The sequence below is a fragment of the Prosopis cineraria genome, unplaced genomic scaffold (assembly GCF_029017545.1).
Source record: "Prosopis cineraria cultivar Desert tree isolate PC_DT_omini unplaced genomic scaffold, ASM2901754v1 PC11, whole genome shotgun sequence".
Lineage (NCBI taxonomy): Eukaryota > Viridiplantae > Streptophyta > Magnoliopsida > Fabales > Fabaceae > Prosopis > Prosopis cineraria.
Window position 1 is genome coordinate 2,827,413 of NW_026555342.1, and position 21,783 is coordinate 2,849,195.

Below are 21,783 nucleotides of genomic sequence, written 5' to 3' on the forward strand. Positions count from 1 at the left end.
CTGCAACTTGTGACTTCTGATTAAAACCTAAAGTAATAATAAAGACTTAAGAAACATAAGTTATATATATATATATATATATATATTGTAACATAAGTTTTGTATGAAAGTTATATTTAAGATCTAGAAGAGTATCATGAAACCTTGAGTGATTTAGAAAAGTGAGTATCATATTACATGATTAACAACTTATATAAATGATGTTTGTTTTTTTTTTTAAACTAAAATTTATGTGAATTATATAATAACTCTAAATTTTAAATTAAATTAAATTAATTTTTTTTAATTGTTATTTTATTTAAATTAATGTTATAGTAAGTGGAGAGTAGTAGTTTATAAAAATTTATGTTAGTAAAAAAAATTTAAAAGTTTAAAATTAAATTTTACGGGACAAAAATTGATTTGATTTTATTTTATATTGTAAAAAAAATTGAGTTTTTTTTTTTAATCTTTTCTTGTGTCATTTCTTATTGTTTTCCCAATTTTTCCTTGTGTTCAGAATTTTCATATTTGCTGCGCGAAACAGAGCATTCCGTTTTAGCTTATCATCTTCCTTCCCTTCACCGACACAAGCTCCTTTAATTCTTCACTGTCGATCTGTGTTTCTGTTCTTCACTGTCGGCTTCCCTCTCCTGCCGCCGTTGGTTTTCCGCCACCCTTCTCCCCGTCAGCGTCGACCTGCCTTGGTGAAGTGGAGTTGTTAGATTTTCTGTTCTTGCTCGCCCCTGCTTAGCTTCTGCTCTTCTCTTGCTTCACCGTCGGCATGTATGGTCTATGAGTGTGATCTTCAATTTCTTTTCCTTCCCAGCTGCTGCAAGTCACAAGGGTATATGTGGTAAGCTTATTCTTTTCCTCATCTGACCGATAGATGCATTATTTTTCCTCTCTGAGCTGCTGTAGCTGTTGAAGGAGGGAGCTGGAATTTTGTTTTAATTGTTTTAGTTGGTTGTTAGTGAAGGAAGAAACTTGTTGAATGAGTATTAGAATTTTTAGTTGAAATTGTTCAATTTAGTTGCTGTCTAATGATGTGATTTAAATGGTTGATTGGGATTAAATTTGAGGTACTCTGTGTTCTTAACAATGTTTGGGCAGTGTACGGAGGTTTGGTTTAGGAGCGAAATGATGATGAGAAGTTGGAATAGATATATGTAAATTGATTTTATAATGACCAAGTATTTGTTTGCAGTTTATCAAAAATTCATTTAATAAAAGTTTAGTGAAGAAGTTGTTGTAATGAAATTTATGTTTGGATATATTTTTTTAAAAGTTAGTTTGGTATATTAAAAATTATTTGGTTTGTGACAGTAAAATGTGCTTTTGAATATATAATTACTAAAAAGGACATTGATTTATGATAATTTATAATTTTTATTATACAAATATAATATATTTAAAATATTTAAAAATGTTATAAAGATTTTAAATAACATAAATTTTGATCTATAATATTAAAATTTGAGCTCTAGTTATTTATATTTTTTTATTTATAATTTTAGAAAATGTAATAAAGATTTGTAATTTTTATTATAAATTAATGTTAAAATTAACATGATTAATTATTCAATTTATAATGCTAAAAACTTGATACCTAATTATTATTATTGAAATAATGATTATATTTTTAATAAATCAACTATTTTTTAAATAAAAGAAGGAGAGATTAAACTTGGGATAGTATAGTAATAACATTTTACTTTTCAAATTCACTTTTCAAAAGTTTCAAATAGTTACGTTTTAAAAATTCACTTTCAGTTACTGTTTGAATGCACTTTTAAAATGTACCTTCCTGCAAAATATTTTATCTAAATAACTTCCAACTTCCTGAAAATAAAATTTTGCTTTCTGAATGTGAAAAGTAAAAAAACCAAACGGACCTCAAATGTGAATGCTCCCAAGGTGTTTGTTTTGATTGTTTTAATGCTTATGAGAAGTGTAACATGTTAGTCAATTGACATAATTTAATTTGAAATTTACTAATGGAGGAGGAAATTATATTATGAGATAAGAGTTCATGTTGATGTTGAGAAAATTTTAAGAAATTACATTTGAGCTTGAAAGTGGGTTATTTATTTTATATCAAGGTGCTTGTTTCTTATCTTAACTTTAAATGTCTATGGAATGTTTGTTGAAACGTTTAAGAAAGGATTTGGAGTTGGATTGAGGAAAGTATTAGAGTCTTATTGATTGCTTATTGTGAATGGAACCTTGATGCACTCAAGATATTTGTAAAAATGCATAATATAAAATTTGAAAAAAATGTAAGTTGTTTAATTTTTATATTATTAGTTTTAAAAAAATATATGTAAGTGGTGGCTTGAGCCATTAAATTAGCGTCTTGGGGTACTTAACAGAGGTAATGTTAAATAATGGTTATGGTACTTCATTAAGGTTTAAAAAAGTATAAAAGAAATAAAAAAAAAGTTCTCTATTATTCTAGTTGGGTTATTGTTTAGTTAATAATATGATAAAGAAATTATTGGTTGAACATGTATAGTTGTAATGTTATTTGGAATTAATTTGAATGTCACTAATTGTTTGAAGAATTAATTGACAAGTGATATTGAATGAGGTAGATAACTAATTAAAGTAAAAAGAATTTTGTTAATTGTTGATGGTTAGGATATTAAAACATTTACTTATTTATATATTTTTTAAAGAAAAGAACAAATAAGTGATTTTTGAATTGTGATTGATTTATTAAAAAATTAACGACATCCTTGGAATTAAGTGAGAAACTAAAGTGAAGCAAACTTTAAAATTATTAAAAAATTCTCAGATGAGTAAGTAATGTTTCAGATAATTTATTTCAAAATATTTATAAAATTTCTTTATTTAAGCTTTTATAATATTCCTTTATAAATTGTAGAAATATTCTTGTTAACCCTATTTTTATTATTTATATAATTTTTCTTACTTACCTCACTTTTATATTTATTTGTTCATTATAGAATCTGTTTTATTTTCATTAAGAATTATGCTATTGTTAAGGAATATTTGAATCCAATACATTATTAGTCGATTATTTATTCTAAGCACTTTTGCTATTTAAATTTTATAACTCATACGATATTGGTTAACGCAGCGATTCGCGCATGGAGAAAAATTGAAAAAAAAATTGATAGTTGAACATTATATTTTGAAAGAAATGGTTTTAAATGAATGTTTCAACTTCATACACACTTGATTTAATTAGAAGGATTAAGTTTAAATGCTGGATACTAACGGTAGTTCTATTAGTCCTTAGCGCGTCATGATACACCTAACTAGCAAGGTGCATTGGAGGTGTTAGTCTGTGTGTCGATCAACACACGTGAAATGGAGGATGTAGTTTCGTGAATATAATCCACGTCTGTTGTTCGTGAGCTTTATACTTGCGCTTGCTTTTTATGGTTTCTTGCCACGTCAGATATGTTACTTACTTTCGTAGACTTTGTGTCCATGCTTGTTATTCGTTCTAATAAAATCCTGCTAAAAGAAATGAATTTTGAATTTTTTGAAAATTTATTATTTTTAGATTTATTCTATTAAATACACTGTTTGATCATATATGATTTTATATAGTAATTTATATAACCCAATTGTTTAAAATAAAGATTGTAGCTTGAAATGTTGAATTTGATTTCTCCATTATCTATAATTGAATATATATATATATATATATATATTCTTGATTTATGTATTCATATGATTGTTTTTTTTCAAATGAATTTTAGTATGTTAATGTTTAATTTTCTTATGGGATTAATAAATGTTGTCTTTTTTTCATTTTATAATTTTAATTGAGATGTTACTCACTGAAAAAGAAATTGATCTCAGATATTGAAATTGATCCTGCATCTCCTGCTAATCACTGAGAGACAAAATTACTTTTTGGAACTGCGAAAGCATGCATTAGTTATTTTGATGTAAACATGTTTTATATTATGAAATTTGCCATGCTCCTTTTTGGTTTGGTTGAAAAATTTTGTTATTGTAAAAATTTTGAGAGGTCTTAATTATAGAAGAGATTTTGTCAAAATTTTTACAAAATTATTAAAACTTTATGAATTTTAAATTTAGATGTAAATTATATCGTCAGTTTAAATAAAATTTTTAATTAATTAAGGCTTATAAAATGTGAGTCTATCTTATATTTTATGCCCGCCGTACCCTAAATACTGGGGTATGACAAGTTAGATCTTACTAATTCACTAAAATCAAAATATATCTTCAAACTTAAAAAAATTTATAAAAATATTTACAAATCGTTCGTCAACAATATCCCCTATGTTGTTTAAATTCATTGTTTCTCTCTCTCTTTGTTTTTTTTTTTTAACGAATTGGAATGGAGATAGCACAAAATACATTCGTGCATATACCAAACAAATTTAGGGGTGGTTTATAATATAAAGTATGGTCTTTTTTCTTTTAATTTGTTTGTCTTCATGAGGTTGTTTAAATGTTGGTGTTGGACTTGGAATATTAGTTAATAGGTGATTAGTGTTAATAACTTGGTTTGTTGGTGATTAGTTAGTTAATAGGAGCTAGTATAAAATGACTACATAATTAACTTGTTTTTCAAGTTGAAAAGGGCTTAAGTATGTTAGATCTTGAGAGAAAAAGCACTTACAGATATACTTGCATATCATTTGCCAACAATATTTATTAGTAGTAAGATTTAAACTTACAACCTTTTAAATTACGGGCTAAATCTTAACCTACTAAACCAACATTGCTGGCATAAATGATGCTGGTTTTTATAGCAATAAATTTAAAAAAAAAAAGGAATTATTATTATGAACAACGGAAGGTCATGCATGAATCTGTCGCAAATCCTTCTAATGTCAATTAGGAAGAAACGAAGTAAAAAATGAAATGATGACAAGTCAAAACTGCGCCTAAACCAAGTGATGAAGCGACATATTGTTTTGTGATCCTTTTGGTGGACCATATTATTGACAGTTATATTATATATGGGTTTCTTTTTGGGGGACTTGAGGCAGAGTAACTCTCCATTGTTTAAATTCTCTGCTTTTCTCTATTTTTAAAATGAAACAGAGAAAACACAGAGCGCATGAGTGCATAACTGCATACACCAAATAGTTTCATGTCTGTCTCCGGGCGGTTTGTTTAATGTAATTAACACCATAGCATGTGCAACAAAAAGTACAAAGCAGAGAAACAAAGTTGAAAAAAGAAGTGTTAAGTAATTCTCAACAAAAGTAAAATGATGCCTTAAGGGGAGGGGAAATTTTCCCTATAGGTTTTATGGATTACAAAATTTAAAAACCATAATAAGGTCTTTTGGGTCCTAAGTATAATTTAAAATTAAGATGTAAAAATAATAATATCCCTATTAAAAATACATTACACCAATTAAATAATTTATAACTTCCTCATCAGTAATTTATAACTATCATTTTAACCTTCTACAATTGTAAACTTTAAGTACTCAATAGTTAAAATAACCAAGCATATAAATTTAATACTAATTGTATACAAGGATCTCATAAGTAATTTACAACTATTATTTTAGCCTTTTACAACTATAACTTTAAATATTTAATAGTTAAATTGATCATCTATTACAAATTTAATACTAATTATATACAACTATCTCATCAATAATTTATAACTATCACTTCAATATTTTTACAACTACAACTTTAATATTTTCAATAGAAGTCATACCCATGTAATAACTCTAAATTTTAAATTAAACATATTCTCCTAATTGATGTTTTATTTAAATAAGTTTTATAGCAAGTAGAACGTAATAATTTAGTAGAACTTATTATTTTAGTAAATATTTTTGAAGATTAATAGTTTGAATTTTACTAAGTAAAAATTTTGATTTTATTTGGTTTAAATTATAGAAAAATATTTTGCCTTTTCTTGTAATTTTATTGTGTCATTTCTTGTAATTTTTTTGTGGCTTCTTACTACATCGGATGTTATTTACCCTTGTGTATTGTGTATCCATGCCTGTCATTTATTCTGTTTAAATCCGAATAGAAAACAAGTTTTTTAAGTTATATTTTCACTTTCAAGAATTGTGTTTTTATAATTTTTTTAAAAATATATTCTTATTTTAGTGGTTATGATTCTTCATTGTCTCCTTAGTATTTTTGTAACTCAATTACTAAAAATAAATTGTGTTGTTCTCTCTTTAGTGCCATCAATAATTAGATTAGTAATTTATTTCAAGTTTTACACGTTCATGATTAATTGATTATCATTTATTGTTGTTGTTGTCGTTGTTATTTGAGGACGTTATTTACTAAAAAAAAGTATGGTATTCAGATAGTAGAAATGGATATGCTCGTCATTCAATCTTGTGGACTCTTTAAAGTAAGAAGCATTTTATTATTCTGATTACCTTATGAATTAATATAAATATTTAAAGCATTTTGTTTTTTATTATAGATTCGCACTACGTAATCTATAGACAGGATCCTTAATTTTAGTAACTTGGCATGTATGTATGTATATATATATATTATAGTGGAGCAAAGCTTTGAATGCTGACTAGATTTTTTTTTTTGCATGTTGTAGAGATTTTGAAAAGTTCAATTTAGTGAAAAGATTCTGTCAAAATTTTCACAAGTTTGATTTTTTTTCCCCTTTAGCTTATGCTATATTAATTTAAATGATGATAGTATGATAAATTCGTAGTTAATATGTTCAGTGTAATATGAAATTTCAGGGTGTGACAATTTGGTTCAAAAGGAGGGCAAGGGTGAGAAAATCACACCAGATCACCAAGCACTGACTCAAATAGAAGCTGATGTGCATGCTAATGATTCATAAAAGGTTAACAATCTACATAAGACTATCTCTTTAATGTCATAGAAACATGAAACTTACGTCATTCTCAGTGTTGAGCAGAATATTGAATCAAATATTGAAGAAGACTATAATTATGTCATCCAATTTTGTGATGATTTTGATAACTCTGCTTTTACAGCTTACTTTCTTTATATTTAGTTTAATTAGATTTATTATTGTTGATTTTTAGATCTCTTCAATATCAAATGATTCGAAACATCATACAATTACTTCAACTATCCACACAAATCCAAGTAGTAGTTCAAAATTAAAGCCATCAGACATTTCCTCTAAAACAACATCTGCACAGGTAAGTTTTATGCGTTGTTGAATTACTTTCGGACATAATTTTTTTCCTTAAATTATGAATTACTAATGCTTGATTAAAGTATTAAAGATTCTTGCATTATAAATTAATCATATTATTTCTTCCAATCCTATACCTAATAAACTGACTTGTATGAAATCTTCTCACGCAGCATTGACTAATTAAGGTGGCAAATTAATTTTTTTGAATATTTAATAAATTTATAATTTTTCTCTTATAGCCTAAAATTCATCATGCGTGTGCATGTATTGAGGTGTTTCTATTGTGATGTTTATGCACATTGTAGAAAAGATTAATTAAAAACAGAACTCTGCTTCTAATGATATTAAACATTGAAAACTGATGCTTCTTTGCATTCACTGCAAGGTCCAATCTTGTTCAATCAAGCAGAGACTTGCACTGAAGAAGATAATCTCATTAGATTATGTCGTTTAATCAAGGAAGGAGCTCATGACACGGGAGTTGAGGAATCCTCATTGAAGATGAATCTGAATCAGATAGCTATCACAGAAGAACACAGTCATCATCTAGAGAATGCACTCACCATCCTCTCCACCTACTGTTCTGATAACTGGCCTCTCTTTCATGGCCTCAGACTCAAAATCGACTCTCTGCGCCAAGAAATCGAAAGTATTCTGTCTTTCTTCAAGCAAGCTTCTGCTAGTACCCTTGAAGTAACCCTCAGCAAGCTTGAAGAAAAATATTCTCAACAAATGGAGGCAGCCATTTGTCTTGTCTCAGAAATTTCCAACACTAAGAAGACTATGACTGAGTTGAAGGAAGAGATCTCTAAGTTGCAAGCTGAACTGAAAAGCAAAGAGACGGAATTCAAAGACTATGAGATCAAACTCTGATCTCTTGAACATCAAAAGGAGGAACGATTTCGGACGCCATGGGGTTGATGGAGGTGTACGAGGTTGTGAAAAAAGTGGAGAATGATTGGCCTTCCTGGGTGGCCAATTTGAGGAAAACTGCACGAGCGTTTCCAATCCTTCTTAAACGGAAGCTTCAGCGTTGTGGAGATCACCATTATTTAAACGTATTGCTGTTATGCTGATTTTCACTTTATTTTGTTCATAGTGACTACAGATTGAGATTGGGCAAATGATAGTTGAAGACTCAATAAGCAGCCATGTACATAAATGCTTTGATTTTCTATGGTCCTGGTCATCTCCATATTTTGCATTTTTTTAATAAGAAAATCACTTTAGGGTCCAAACTTGATTAAAAAACACTTATCATTTTCGTCAACTCTATTGTACATTAGCAGAAGCGTTAAAAGGGGGAAAAAAGAATAACAGAATAATTATCAACCAGTTATTATGCATCTAATTTTTAGGTCATTTTCTGATCTCCATTAATGACACATAATTATAGAGAATATGATGCAAATGATGCCATGATGGTGGTGTTGCCTGCACCAGAAACCAGGTTGTGAGGCGGAGCAAGTATTTGGATGGGAGCACAGTTGGTCAAGATTCATGAAGGAATTGATTTTAAGGAACTTCAAGCTTAGTTTTGTGCTATATGATGATTCTATGTCCAGATGAATCTGTTGAGAAACCTTCTAACAGTTTTTTTCCCCTTTTAAAGTCAATCATGAAGAACAGAAGTCAAGAAAAGGATAGCCACAAATGTTATGAATGAAAAGATTACGGTGGAAGATTTACCTTCAATTCCAATTGTTTGTGCTGGATAATACCCAAAACTATTCTGTCAGTATTTAATAGTATAGGTTATACTTCCATAATATTCCGTGATCCTAATTATATATATATATATATATATATGTAAGAATCTCAATTCAATTATTTTTGTATTCGTAAATGTAAATTACACAAATTTGTCTTGAGATTTGCTTAATTCACACATGATACCTCTCTTGTTTCAAAATTTACACCCATCTTCTATAAAATTTGTTTTTTTTGTCAAGGAAGTTGACTTTCTATGTATTATGGTTTATTCTAACACTAAAAATTACATACGTATTGATAATGTCATGCTAAAAATTAAATCAGTCTTGTGTTAGAGCTTAACACCAGCTTAGCTTCCTTCATTGTCATATCAATCAGTGTTATGTTTTGTAGAAAGTTAAATTTTTTTGGGAAACAACAAATAGGAAGAAAAGGTCTCTGCAGTATGTATAAAAATTTCACAGTCCATGTTGTGAACTTACTCTTGTTCAAGTACCTCTTCATTTCTCGATCTGTTGAATAAATTTATTTTCTCTCTCTTCAAGCATGTCAGCCCAGGCTAGCTAGCTAGACACATGAGTTATATCTCATTTGAGCTGAACATTTTCATTGGAAGATTCGGTCAAGATGTTTGTATTGTGTGATCAATCGGATGTCCTGAATCTGTTGAAAAACCTTCTAACATTTTTGTTTATTATTATTGTTTGTAATGTCAATCAGGAAGAACAGAAGTAAATGACAAGTGGAAACTGCCTCAACTAAGTGTTGAAACAACATATTGTTCTACTGATTCTTTTGGTGGGCCATATTATTGAAAGTTGTGTTTTTTTTATCTCAGGGAACTGAGGCAGGGTAACTCCGCTTTTCCAGACGTAAAGATCACATTCATGAGCAATAGAAAAGATGATTTTGTTCTCTTGAAGGAATGTAATCATGTAAGTCCAGCATTTTTATTCTTTCAAGTGATTCTTGGTCAATGACATAGCTTACATTAGATCAGCACTTTGGGTTACCGAGCTGCACGCATATTTGGTATGAACACTTGATGATATCCGCAGGGGAGAAAAAAATGAAGTTATTTGACAAGACCCATTTGCAAGGTATGGGACTTGAATCCTGCATTTGAAGTATGAGACTATAATGCTGAGACTTGTTTGAATCTCTGGCTCTACAAAGATTCAGATCATAATTCCTTCCTTATGTCCTGGGCTCATATTCTGTTGAGACTTTTAACATATCTTCACATAAGTAAGTCTGCTTTTAGCGTGGCAAAACCTTCTTTTCTCATGTATGTATGATGTATCCACATCATTGAACTTCTGGATTCTAGATTAAGTGGTCTTCAGTTTTCCACATTAATTTTCCCCTTAGCTTCTTTTTTCTTTCCCTTTTGAATTGACGAGTCAGTTTGTTATTATTATAATGGAAAAATTCTACGTCATGTCCCTATACTTTTTTTCAGTCTCCATAATTTATTATCATAATTTTCTGTCCCTTTTGTTTGCGTTGTTTGAAATGTTAGTTTCTTTATTTTTAAAAATATCCCGGACAATGTTAATTTTGCTAGGATCCAATACGCTTATATTCTCTGATGCCCTTTTCCCTCTCACTCATGCATAATCATATCAAGAAAGTGAGATTTCTTTTCTTGTTTTTTAATTAAATCAAATTCTTAATCAGATAGTTTCATAATGTTTTCCAGGTCAACATGTTTTTCCTAGTCATCTAATGGATTTAACGGTTTTAAGTTCACTTCAATAAAATTAACCTTGGTTTGAGCCATCTTATGGTCCTTCAAAGTATAGAGACTAACATTAGAATGAGGAAATGAAAGAGATGAGAAACCATGAAAATAAAGTATGGAAACTAAAAACAAAGCATATTAAAGTATAAGGACCTCCTATTGGTTAAAAAAACAAAGGGTATAAGGACCTCCTCCTCCTTGTCATCGTCACCATCATTATTATTAGTATAAAGATTAACGTTGTAAATGAATTATACTAAAAAGACTAGAAACAATAAAAAAAATTATAAGAATTAAAAATAAAATGTAATTAAATATATGGACTCACTATTATATCTGCCAAAGTTGTAGAAAGCTGCAACTGTTCACATACATATGAATAGTGCAACTTATAACTTCCATGTAAATGCATGGGCTATATATCTACAGTACAAGAAAATGGTGCAATGTAGGAAAGCGAAGTTAAAGGCATCAACAACGTTAAAATGGTGTGTTGGAGGATAATACCTTCAATGTTTCAAAAGTCAAGCATCCATTAAAACATATATGAAGTAATATCTTTTAATAAATGTATAATGGTGTTTTGAAATTAAAGTTAATTTTTTTTTGGATAATTTAAATGATTTTTAGACAATACTTATATTTAAAGAATGAGTACTTTGATCCAACATATATGAATTAATAGTTAACTAACAATTAAATGAAGTGAAATGAAATCTTAAAAATAGATGAGATGTTTGCTTTTTATAACTACTCATAGTAAGAAAAAATTTATATATTTTTCAAAAATAGGAAGAATATATCTGTAATTAAGATAAAACTATAAGATAATTTACTCTAAAATTAAACCATACATAAAAAAAAAAAAAAAAACTCTATCTGCGTCGCACTTTGCTAGGGTTTTCTTTTAGTATGGCTTCTCCATCACTTTGGCGACCGCTCTTCAGATCTCTCCCCATTGGCGGAGGAAAATAGAGGGGGAAAAATGAAGAGATTCTTCTCCCTTGGGGGAGTACTCTAATCTGGAGGTTAGGTGGGGTGTGGGTTCATAATGTTTGGCGGTGGAGTGAAGTCAAAGAGTTCTAGTTGGGACGAGTTTCCTTGCCGCCGGCAGGGGCGGACCCACGTAGCACAGCCCCTCAGATTTTTATTTCTTTCTTATTTGTTTATTTATTTATTTATTTGATAGCAAGGGATGATGCTAAGCAGTAAGGATGTTCGTCCTGTTGTAGCAATCTAAATTTTTATTTCTATTTTTTAGCGTGTTAACGAGGTGGGTTTCTATAAAGAAAAAATTACTGCTTTGGTCCCTTGTTTTTTTAACTTCCACTTTTACCTTGTATTCCCTACTCTCTAATCCTGCTTCTACTCGTGTGTAGCTTTTTTTCTCATAGGATAGAGATGAGAGTTTTTTTATTTTATTTATAAGTCATGTTATTATATTTTTATCGTAAGTTTTTTTTTTAATCTTTTATTAAATATTAAAGAGACAAAATATTTTACTGAAGTATATATATTGAATGGAATAAAATTAAAAAATTATTAAATTTTTAAATAAAATTAATAATTTTTAAAATTTTCTTAATGTCAATGAAATATATTGAAAATGATTTATAAATAGAATTATAAAAATATTTCTATGAGTAACAGTAGATAAAAATATAAATAAATGATTAATTTCTTTTAATTTTATAGCATGAGTATTTTATATTTTTTGCAAAGCGTTTTTCTTTATTTTTTAAGTTTTATATAAATGATTTATTATATTATAAATTTTCTCAATTCTATTGTAAAATTATTTTAAATTATTAATGAAAAAATTAAATAACTCAGTCCATCTATAATTATATATTATAAACTTAGCCCCCAAACCTCACTAGTCTGGTTCCGCCCCTGGCCGCTAGGATTGCACAATGAGTGTCAGGAGGATAACCGATGAGTGAGTCTTCGGGAACTCATGGCAGCGAGATTGGCCTTCCCAAAAATTGGGCTTCAAATGGATCCCAAGATATTCTAGTGACGATGCAGACTCTTTTGCTCGTGCAGCTTTCATAGGGAATAGCTCTAATGATTGGGTTGTCCAACCCTCTTTCGATTTGGTTTATTTCCTAGCTATGGCTTGCTATTTAGCTAGGAGTTCTACTTCTGATTTTCTTGTTAGCTGTTTTGGTGTTTTTGTTTTGTTTTGATTTAGCCTGTGGCTGTTGAACACTATCTCATTTTCTTAGTTAATACTATATCTATTTCTTTTGGCCGCAAAAAATAAAAAAAAAACATTCATCAAGAGATTCCAATCTGCATGCACTATAAAGTTGTATCCTCTATTTAGATGGGGAAAAAAAATATAGATGAAGGAAAATTAGAAGAAAAAATTTCTAAAAATGTCAAAACATTTCTTATTTTTGAAAATTTCTCTTCATGGTTTTTCCTCTTCCTTATTTTCTTCTCACTTTTTTCCCATCCAAACCAATTACATGCCACAATACAAATTCATAGCTAACTCACATTCAATTATTCTCATGCCCCTCCTATCACTTCTTTTTTTTTTCTTTTTTTTTTTTGTTGTTTCTGTGAATTGATAGTCCTTCGCTGTTGTTCTTGTTTAACTAGTAATGACGAAGACCCAATGGTCATCGGTTTTCATTATAAAATGTAAAATGATGAGCCTTGGGAAATGTACTATGCTTTGAAATTCATTATGATTAGCACTAATTAAATACAATCAGTCATTAGATGTCACATGGAGATTGATTAATAAATAGAGGTACAGCCTGTCAGTCATTAGCAAAAAAACAAAGACTTGAGTTTCAAGTCATCCATGGGCGATAACATGGGCAATATTTCTTCCGTTGTTTTATATAGCTCCCAATTTTTAGTTTACTTTTGTTCCTTTTTACATCCAAATTGTAAATTTAAATGCTCAAGCTCAACTCAACTCAATTAATTTTAAAATAATTAAAAAAATATTTATAAAATTTAGTCACTAAATCAAGACCATCCACACTCCACCCATGATGAGTAATTATGATGGAAGAAGTGGTTCCTAATTTAAAGAAACTAGCGATTATGGGACTTAGACACCAAGCCAGGATCATTTGTAAATAGAGAAACCCTCTCTCAACAATCATCATCAGCATTAATAAACTATTAGTCCAATTCTTAAACTCCATATCTGCTACTTTATTTTTTCCTTTATTATGTAGTTTTAGTCTTTACTCTTCGTTGTACGGCCGACAAGCCCCGCCATCTCTTTCTTTAATTAATGTATGCTTTTCTACATCTACATTAATTTTTTTCCTTTTGCATTCTTACATTTTGGTGAACTATGGTAAGGGAGCCCGTGTTCCCTGCATTTGATTAAAAGTCAGGTTCTTTCAACCTTTTGAAACCCCGTATCTCTGGCACGCCTCACGACACCTCCCTTTTATTTTTTTCCTAAAACTTTTTGGCACACCCGGTGGGACTTGTGTGAACAAAATGCCTAGAACACATAAGAATCAATATATTATTAGAAAGAATAGACCTAAGTCTTACAACTTAGAGAACATGGCTGCACACGCAGAGAGTGAAGTACAAGCTAACAAAAGGCAAAGAGCTCTGTTGTGAACTCTAAGAGATGTGCTAAGGAACATCTCGGCTATGTTGTCTAGACTGTCACAAGAGCAAGCTCTAATTGGCTCGCACCTTCAAAGAATAGATAGACTCGAGGGGTAGTCTCCCAATGTGCCCCTCAACCAAAAGATTAACAACAAAGACCATTATAACACCCCTTAAAGGATAAATGGTGGGTCTAATTCAATGGAGGGTGGCCACAGGGGCTAGAGTCACTGAGGCAAGCACCACAAGAGCCAAAGCCAGTGGGGCCAACACTAGAAGGGCTGGTGCCATAAGGGCTAACACCATAACGATTAGAGACATTGGGGCCAATGCCACAAAGGTTGGAGCCACACGAGCTAATGGAGCCATTAAGGTTGAAACTACAGGGGCAAGCACCACAGAGATCGAAATCACAATTCCCAACGCTAGAAGGGTTAAAGCCACACGAGCCAGAGCCATTGGAGTCAGCACCACATAAGCCAGCACCAAAGGGTTCAGAGCCACAAGGGCTACATGGGCCTCCAATCACAAGAGTGTCCTTTAAGTAAAGTACCAGATCAACCATCAACCAAAACAAGAATGAGCCGATCATCCAAGACATACTACTCACGCAACGCTTGAAAGTAGGGTTAATGGAAATATCCATACAAAATTGGCTTAAGAAGGCTCTAGCCAATTTGCATGCGGGGGCATTGTTTGCACCCAAATTATGAATTTGAAGGCCCAAACTCAACTTAACTTAATTAACTTTAAAATAATTAAAAAAATATTTATGAAGCCTTAACCATTAAGTCAAGATCATCCACACTCCACCCATGATAAGTAATCACAATGGAGGAAGTGATTCCTAAATTCAAGGAAACTAGCGATTATGAGGCTTGGTCACCAAGCTAGGATCATCTATAAATAGAGGAGCCCTCTCTCAACAATCATCATCAGTATTAATAAACTATCAGTCAAATTCTCAAACTCCATGTCTGCTACTTTATTTTTCCTTTTACTATGTAGTTTTAGTCTTTATTCTTCATTATACGGCCGGCAAGCCCCGCCATCTCTTTCTTTAATTAATGTATCTTTGCTTTTCTATATCTACAGTAATTTTCTTTCCTTCACATTCTCACATCCAGATGAGTTGTGGTAAGGGAGCCCGAGTTTTTTGTGTTTAATTAAAAGTCAGGTTTTTCCATCCTTTTCAAACCCTACATCTTTGACACGCCTCATGACACCCCCTTTTTATTTTTGCCTAACAGTTCCTAAATAAAAATCTTATAATAATTTTTAGGTGAAATCATTACATGTTTAAAACATAGTTCTTATAAATACAAAATCTGAATCACTTACCTCACCCTTGATATTTTAAAATGGATTATTTTCTATGGGAATTTATTTGAGAGTAGACATATGTAAATAAAAACCTAATTTTTTTTACATATTATATACATTTTAACATATCCTTGATTTATGTGTGTGTGTGTTTTATTTTTAATTGGGACTTATATTGAATCTAAACCAATCGAATTATAAATTTTAACAGTAAAAATAAATCTGTATTTTCATTAACAAATAAACAAAGACTTGAGATTTTTAAGTCCCGGTGGGTATGTAACATTTCATTCGTTTCTTGATATAGGGTTCAATTTTTTTTTTTAGCTTACCTTTATGCTTAAATATATATTCCCTCTATTTAAAATTATATGCCATTTTTAACTAATTTATACTCCTAATGAGTTAGTTAATAACTTTTAAAAATTATACATTTTTCCATATATATATATATATATATATGTAAAGTGTGTTGATAAGAATTACAATTTAGTGCAATTAAAAAAGAATAATGTTGAACAAAAATTAATTACTGCATTTTTATTCTATAAATAGAACATGAGAAAATACAAAATACTCCTTTGGTCCTATTCATAGAGCAAAGAAAGTATTTACTTTGGTCATATTTATAAAGTATCTAAATGATTATTGTGTCTATATTTACTCTTTTTATCCCTATTAAATGTCAGGATTGTTACTAAATATTAGCATATTTTATTTTTAAAATATATATTTAATAGAGATAAGGTTAAATTTTTTTTTAAATTTTTAAACAAAGTTAATAGGGTTTGATATTTTTCTTAGTTCCTATGAAATATGTTGAGAGTGATTTTTAAATAAGACCAAAAAGAGTAATAAGAGACTTTGAAAGAAATTAATTCTTGTTAAATATTTTTTTGGGGTAAACTTCTGAAATTAATGATAACAATAAAATGTAAAGAAATAAAAGTTTGCCAATAACTTGGTGTGAGGGGAAATTTTGAAAAAATAAATTAATCATTACACATTTGTCTTATACTCCCTCTACATTAAATAATAAGATATTTTTAGATAAAATCATACATGTCAATAAAGCTAACAAAATATATTTTAAAATTTTATTTTTTTAAAATAAAAATATAAATTTTCAAAAATATTTTTTATTTAATACTCCATTTATGAAAGAATATTAAAAAGAAAACATAATGGGAAGGCTAATATTGAAAGTGTATCGTTAATGAGATCTTGTTTTTGTCAAAATATTTTATATTTTGAGACGTCAATTTTTTTTTTTAAAGTATCTTATAATTTTAGATGGAGGGAGTATACAAGATTAAGTAAGATTTTAAAAATTTATCCTATAATTATGATTGGAGGAAGTCTCTCTATGTGCTCCCTCCAATATATATATATATATAATCAAGATTTTTAAGTACAGTGTTAGCATATTAACAAGCCACATCAACTCTATCTTTCTCTCTCGTAATGGTATGTGGATATCAAGCATGAATAATTTCTCACTAAAATAAAATATTTTTTGATGCAATCAATTAATTTCATGATTGATTGTTTAATTCAGGTAAATAATAGTCTATGATATTTATGAAAATTGAGATAGTGATGAATTCATTTATGGAAATAATTCTATACAGTTAAGCTTTTGAAGGGTAATTGAAATTTGGCAGAAAACTGAAATTATTCAATGAACTTATTTATTGAAATCGTGCTATTAATCCATTAAATTTCATTTTGTGTGAAATTTGGAAATTGAAAGGAAAATATGCTGCAGTATGAGATTTAGAAATTGTTCAATGAATTAATTTTTTTCAATAATAATTGCTTCAAGCTCCATACACACCATTGATTTCTCCTTTGATTTGCAAGGTCCCAAAAATAATCAACCCATAATGCATGCATTAATTGATTTTAAATTATTACATCAATAATTTTATAAATAAATATTAGTAATATTGGACCAAAATTTAAATTTTAATAAATTTAATTTTTTTGGAAACCAATTATTATTTTTAATATAATGCAAATGTCCTGAAAAATAAATTTTATTGATTTTTCTTTCAATTTTCAAAGAATTGGAAAAATAATCAAGACATAAAGATCAACCCCATTGATTTTAAATAAGACCAATAATTTTAAAATAAATTTTAATAAGATTGGATTCAAATTCAATAAATTTAAAATTAATGATTAAATTTCAATTATCTAGTGAAAAATAATCTTAATTTTATTTTGTGAATAAATTGTAGAGTTGGCTAATTTTTTAGGTAAGATAATTTTGCATCCCAATGATGTTCATTTTTTTCCAGCCAATCAAATGAGTTCAAGTTTACCTCTCCCCATTCTCTCTCAAATTTGAATTTCAAATTTCAAAATGAAAATAGAATACAAAATCAAATTGCATTTAAACCAGAGATGCAATTTCACTGGCTGAAAAAATCTTCATTCTGATTGGTTTAAAAACTTTGGTCTCATGTTAATATTCAAATTTCATTGGCTGATATTATCATTTATGAATGCAAACTTTGGTTCCGGTTATTTGTACATAAGCTTTTCAAATTTCAAAATTATTAGTGCTTTCCACGGTAGCGTGAACCGCCGTTTCCGTCCTTTTCATTTATTTCCCCGTCCTCCCTCAATTTCTCCTTTTTCACGTTCTCTTCCCGTGCATGTTCACGTCTCATTCCGCCAGAGCATTGCTATAGCGGTTCATATTGCTATGTTCCTTCACTCCACCACTCTGTTTGAGCCATTCAGTGTTGAGGTGAAGTCACTCTTCCTGCTGTTGAGAGAACACGATCATCTCTGGTATATTTTCTGCTTTTCTATACTTCTATCTTTTGATCTTTTGTTTTTTGGTTTTAGTGTTCCTGATCTCATGGAGGTCGCTCATTTGGTCTATCCGCAGGTGCTGTGTTCAAAAGGGTTAGGTTCCGCCTAGCAACTCCTTTCTCCATTTCTCTCCTTTCTTTCAACCCCAAGCCCTAACATTGAATTTGCTCCACTTTTACAACTGACCTTATCCACTATAAAAAAAGAAATGATTTTTTATGATGTGAGACAGGATTTGCATTATTGACATCCACCTCTCAAGTCTTAAGTTCTCAATTTTTTTTTCAATTAAACTGAAATACATTTGCAATTGTTATATGCAAAATTAAATATATATTATTTAATTATATACACATATATCAAATAATATATTATTAGAAATATATACATATATATTATATTCTATTTTATTTATTAATATGAGGAAATACTTTTTAAATATTAAATAATTTTCTTACAAAATTTTTAACCAATTTTTAAATTTTATTTATATTTTTAAATAAAATAATTAAGTATATAATTTATTTATAAGTATTTATTATATTAGTTCACATTAAATATCTTTTACTTCTTTTTCACATTTTTCTAAAAAATTAATAAATAAATTATTAAACTTTTATCTTTTCCTAAGTTAAGTGCTTCCCCTTTTTTAATTAAAAATAAATTTTATCTAGAATTTTTTAATTATCTTAAAAATATTTGAATAAAAAATTTATTTTAACCCTATAATTTTGTTAATAGTCATTTTGAACAATTATTTTTTACTATCTTTGAGATAAAAATGGGTGGACATGTAATAAACTAAAAGTAGATACTAAACAAAAAAAAAAGCCAAATTAAAAATCTAAGTGAATATTTCCTAATTAAAATAGAAAGAATCTTATTTTGATTTGATCTACAGTAATTTGGATTTTTATTAAAATCTTTTTAATAGAATCAATGTCAAGATAATAGAAAATACTTTCCAATAACGTTACACTTTAAAATAAATAAACTTTAATAAATTTATACATAATTTTATTTATAATTCAAATATTAACATAAATTAAACAACCAAGTTTATAATTCTCATCCAACAATGATCTCAACAAATTTAACATTAACAAATTAAATAGTTTTAGTAATATAAAGAATAAGAATCGAATGAGGAAACACTACCACATAATACTTCCATACTTGACACTTATTTTTGTTAATACTTGATAATTTTTAATAACCAACTAACGGTGTGACATATATTACTGCCAACTTTACTTGAGAGTTAAAAACCATCAAGTATTCCCCACCTATTTTATTTATTACTTATTTTAAATAATTGTCAAGTATGGAACGTCTTATTTAAATAATCCTATGGTAATGAAAAGTAGAGCTCAACATATGAAGTAAACACCATGTATATATCAAGTCAAGCATCAAGTGCATAACGTGTCAAGCAGTGATTAAAAAATCAGACCAAATCGGTCGAACTGTTAATTGATCAGGCTAACGGCTCGATCAAGCTGAAAAAACTGTCTGGGAAGTTGAGTTGAATTGGGCTGCTTTGGATCAGTGGTCGGATCGAGAACTGAAATCAAGCCATAACTGGGTCTGATTTTTAAAAACCGGACGGTTCAAAAAATGCCTTTTTTCCTTTTTTTAAATTTTTTAATCAAATTTTTTAAAGAAAATGACTAACTTTTTTAATCATTTGATGTTATATTATATCATATGACTTATCAAATTATAACAAATTTAAATTATTTTTAAGTTAAGTAGCAATTTCATATTTGTTTCTTATATTTAGATTGTTGAATACATATATAATTTTTTTATTTAATTATTATATTATCTATTCGATCATTGGTCCGACCAAGTTGGACAATGTGAAATGTGAATCATTAACTGTTGACCTTTCCAGCTCAATCTCCAATCCAATTTCAAAAACATTGGTGTTAAGTAGCCTACAAAACTATTTACATTTTACAACATCTATATAACTTTAACATTTCAATGCTATTTATGTATATGTATATAAGTAAATGAGTATTTATGTATAACTTAGCTTGATTATAATTTAAAATTTTTTTAATATAATTCATAAAAATTATTAAAAATAATTTATTTATAATTTATATATAACTTAGCTTGATTATGTATACTAGCTTAATAAGATCATTATTAAAAAAATAATCCACAAGAAATTTTTTAAGTGTAATTATTAAAATAAGACCATTATTAAAATCCTAGCTTAACAAGATTAAAATTTTTTAAAGTAATCATTATTGATCTTATATATAATTTATTTCTCATTCTATATATAAATTCATTTAGTGGCAACAAATTTTGCTACTAAAGGTAATTATGTAAATTAATATTTATAAAAAATATTATTTAATTATTTAATTATTTTTTATAAAAATACTTTTGGTGACAACAAACTGTCACCATTAAAGGTAATTACATAGATTATTTTTAATTTTTTAATTTTGTCACCACTGAAAGTAGTTAATCAAATCATTTTTAATTTTATAATTATCTTTTATGAAAATATTTTTGACAACGATAAATGCTAAAAGTAGTTATACAAATTATTTTTAATTATTTTTATAAAAATTATATATTTTTTATAATAAATTTTATAATATAATAAAAATTTGAAAGTGTATTTATTATATTTTTTAGTTGTATACAAAAAATATTTTTTCAAAAATAGATTTTTAAATAATTCTTATGTTAAAAAAGGATATTTTGATTAAATTAAAAGTTTAAAATTAAATTTAATAGTTAACTAATGGTTAGATTGATAAAAATAAAATTTCAAATATAAAAAAGAGATTTATGTAATATGTATTTAATTTTAAGAAAGGTTTACATAAGTTTTTAAAATAGAAGGGAGGCTTATGTAATTAAAACATAATAGAAGAGTGGCTCATGTATTTTAGTCAAAAATTATAATTTTTTAATCTGTTTTCTATTGTATTCATTTATACAGTATGTTTTTAGTTTTTATCATTTATCTTATTCTAATATTCATATTTAATGTTAATGATGGGAAGTACACAACTCAAATACATATAAAATAATATGGAGAAGGTATCTCCAATAAACTATTGTTTCAAAAAAAAAAAAATTCTTATAATATTAACACCTATTTAAAAATACTGTTGTAGGAAACCCGTGTGTGCACAGGGAACTTTACTAGTCATTATAAAGGATGTACAACCTGTCACAGGAAAGGTCAACTCATCATGCAATTGCATAGTAAAGTATATAAAATTGCTCCAAATTTTTTAGATCTGTTGGATATTCAGACTAAATAAATATATAAAATAGACTAAATAAATATATGAAATTGCTCCAAACTTTTTATATCCGTTGCACATTTGATTGGTCATTGACTACGGCGCTAGCGTCAGAGCTTTGGTGATCGGCGGTGGCTCTGACAACCTGCAACAGGATACTTAAAAAAAAAAATTTAAAAGGAA

At 28.4% G+C, this 21,783-nt stretch overlaps 1 protein-coding gene and 1 long non-coding RNA gene across 2 annotated transcripts; one reads left to right on the top strand and one right to left on the bottom strand.

Annotated features, from left to right (window-relative positions):
- The first annotated feature begins 641 nt into the window (after nucleotides 1-641).
- On the top strand, nucleotides 642-8,335 carry LOC129285167 (uncharacterized). Its single transcript, XR_008587096.1, has 4 exons — nucleotides 642-835; nucleotides 6,686-6,792; nucleotides 6,998-7,117; nucleotides 7,502-8,335. It is a non-coding gene; the product is annotated as an uncharacterized LOC129285167 (long non-coding RNA).
- A 6,028-nt stretch (nucleotides 8,336-14,363) lies between these two features.
- On the bottom strand, nucleotides 14,364-14,771 carry LOC129285609 (uncharacterized). Its single transcript, XM_054921362.1, has one exon. The coding sequence runs from the start codon at nucleotides 14,769-14,771 to the stop codon at nucleotides 14,364-14,366; it is 408 nt and encodes a 135-aa protein (XP_054777337.1).
- Nucleotides 14,772-21,783: the final 7,012 nt, after the last annotated feature.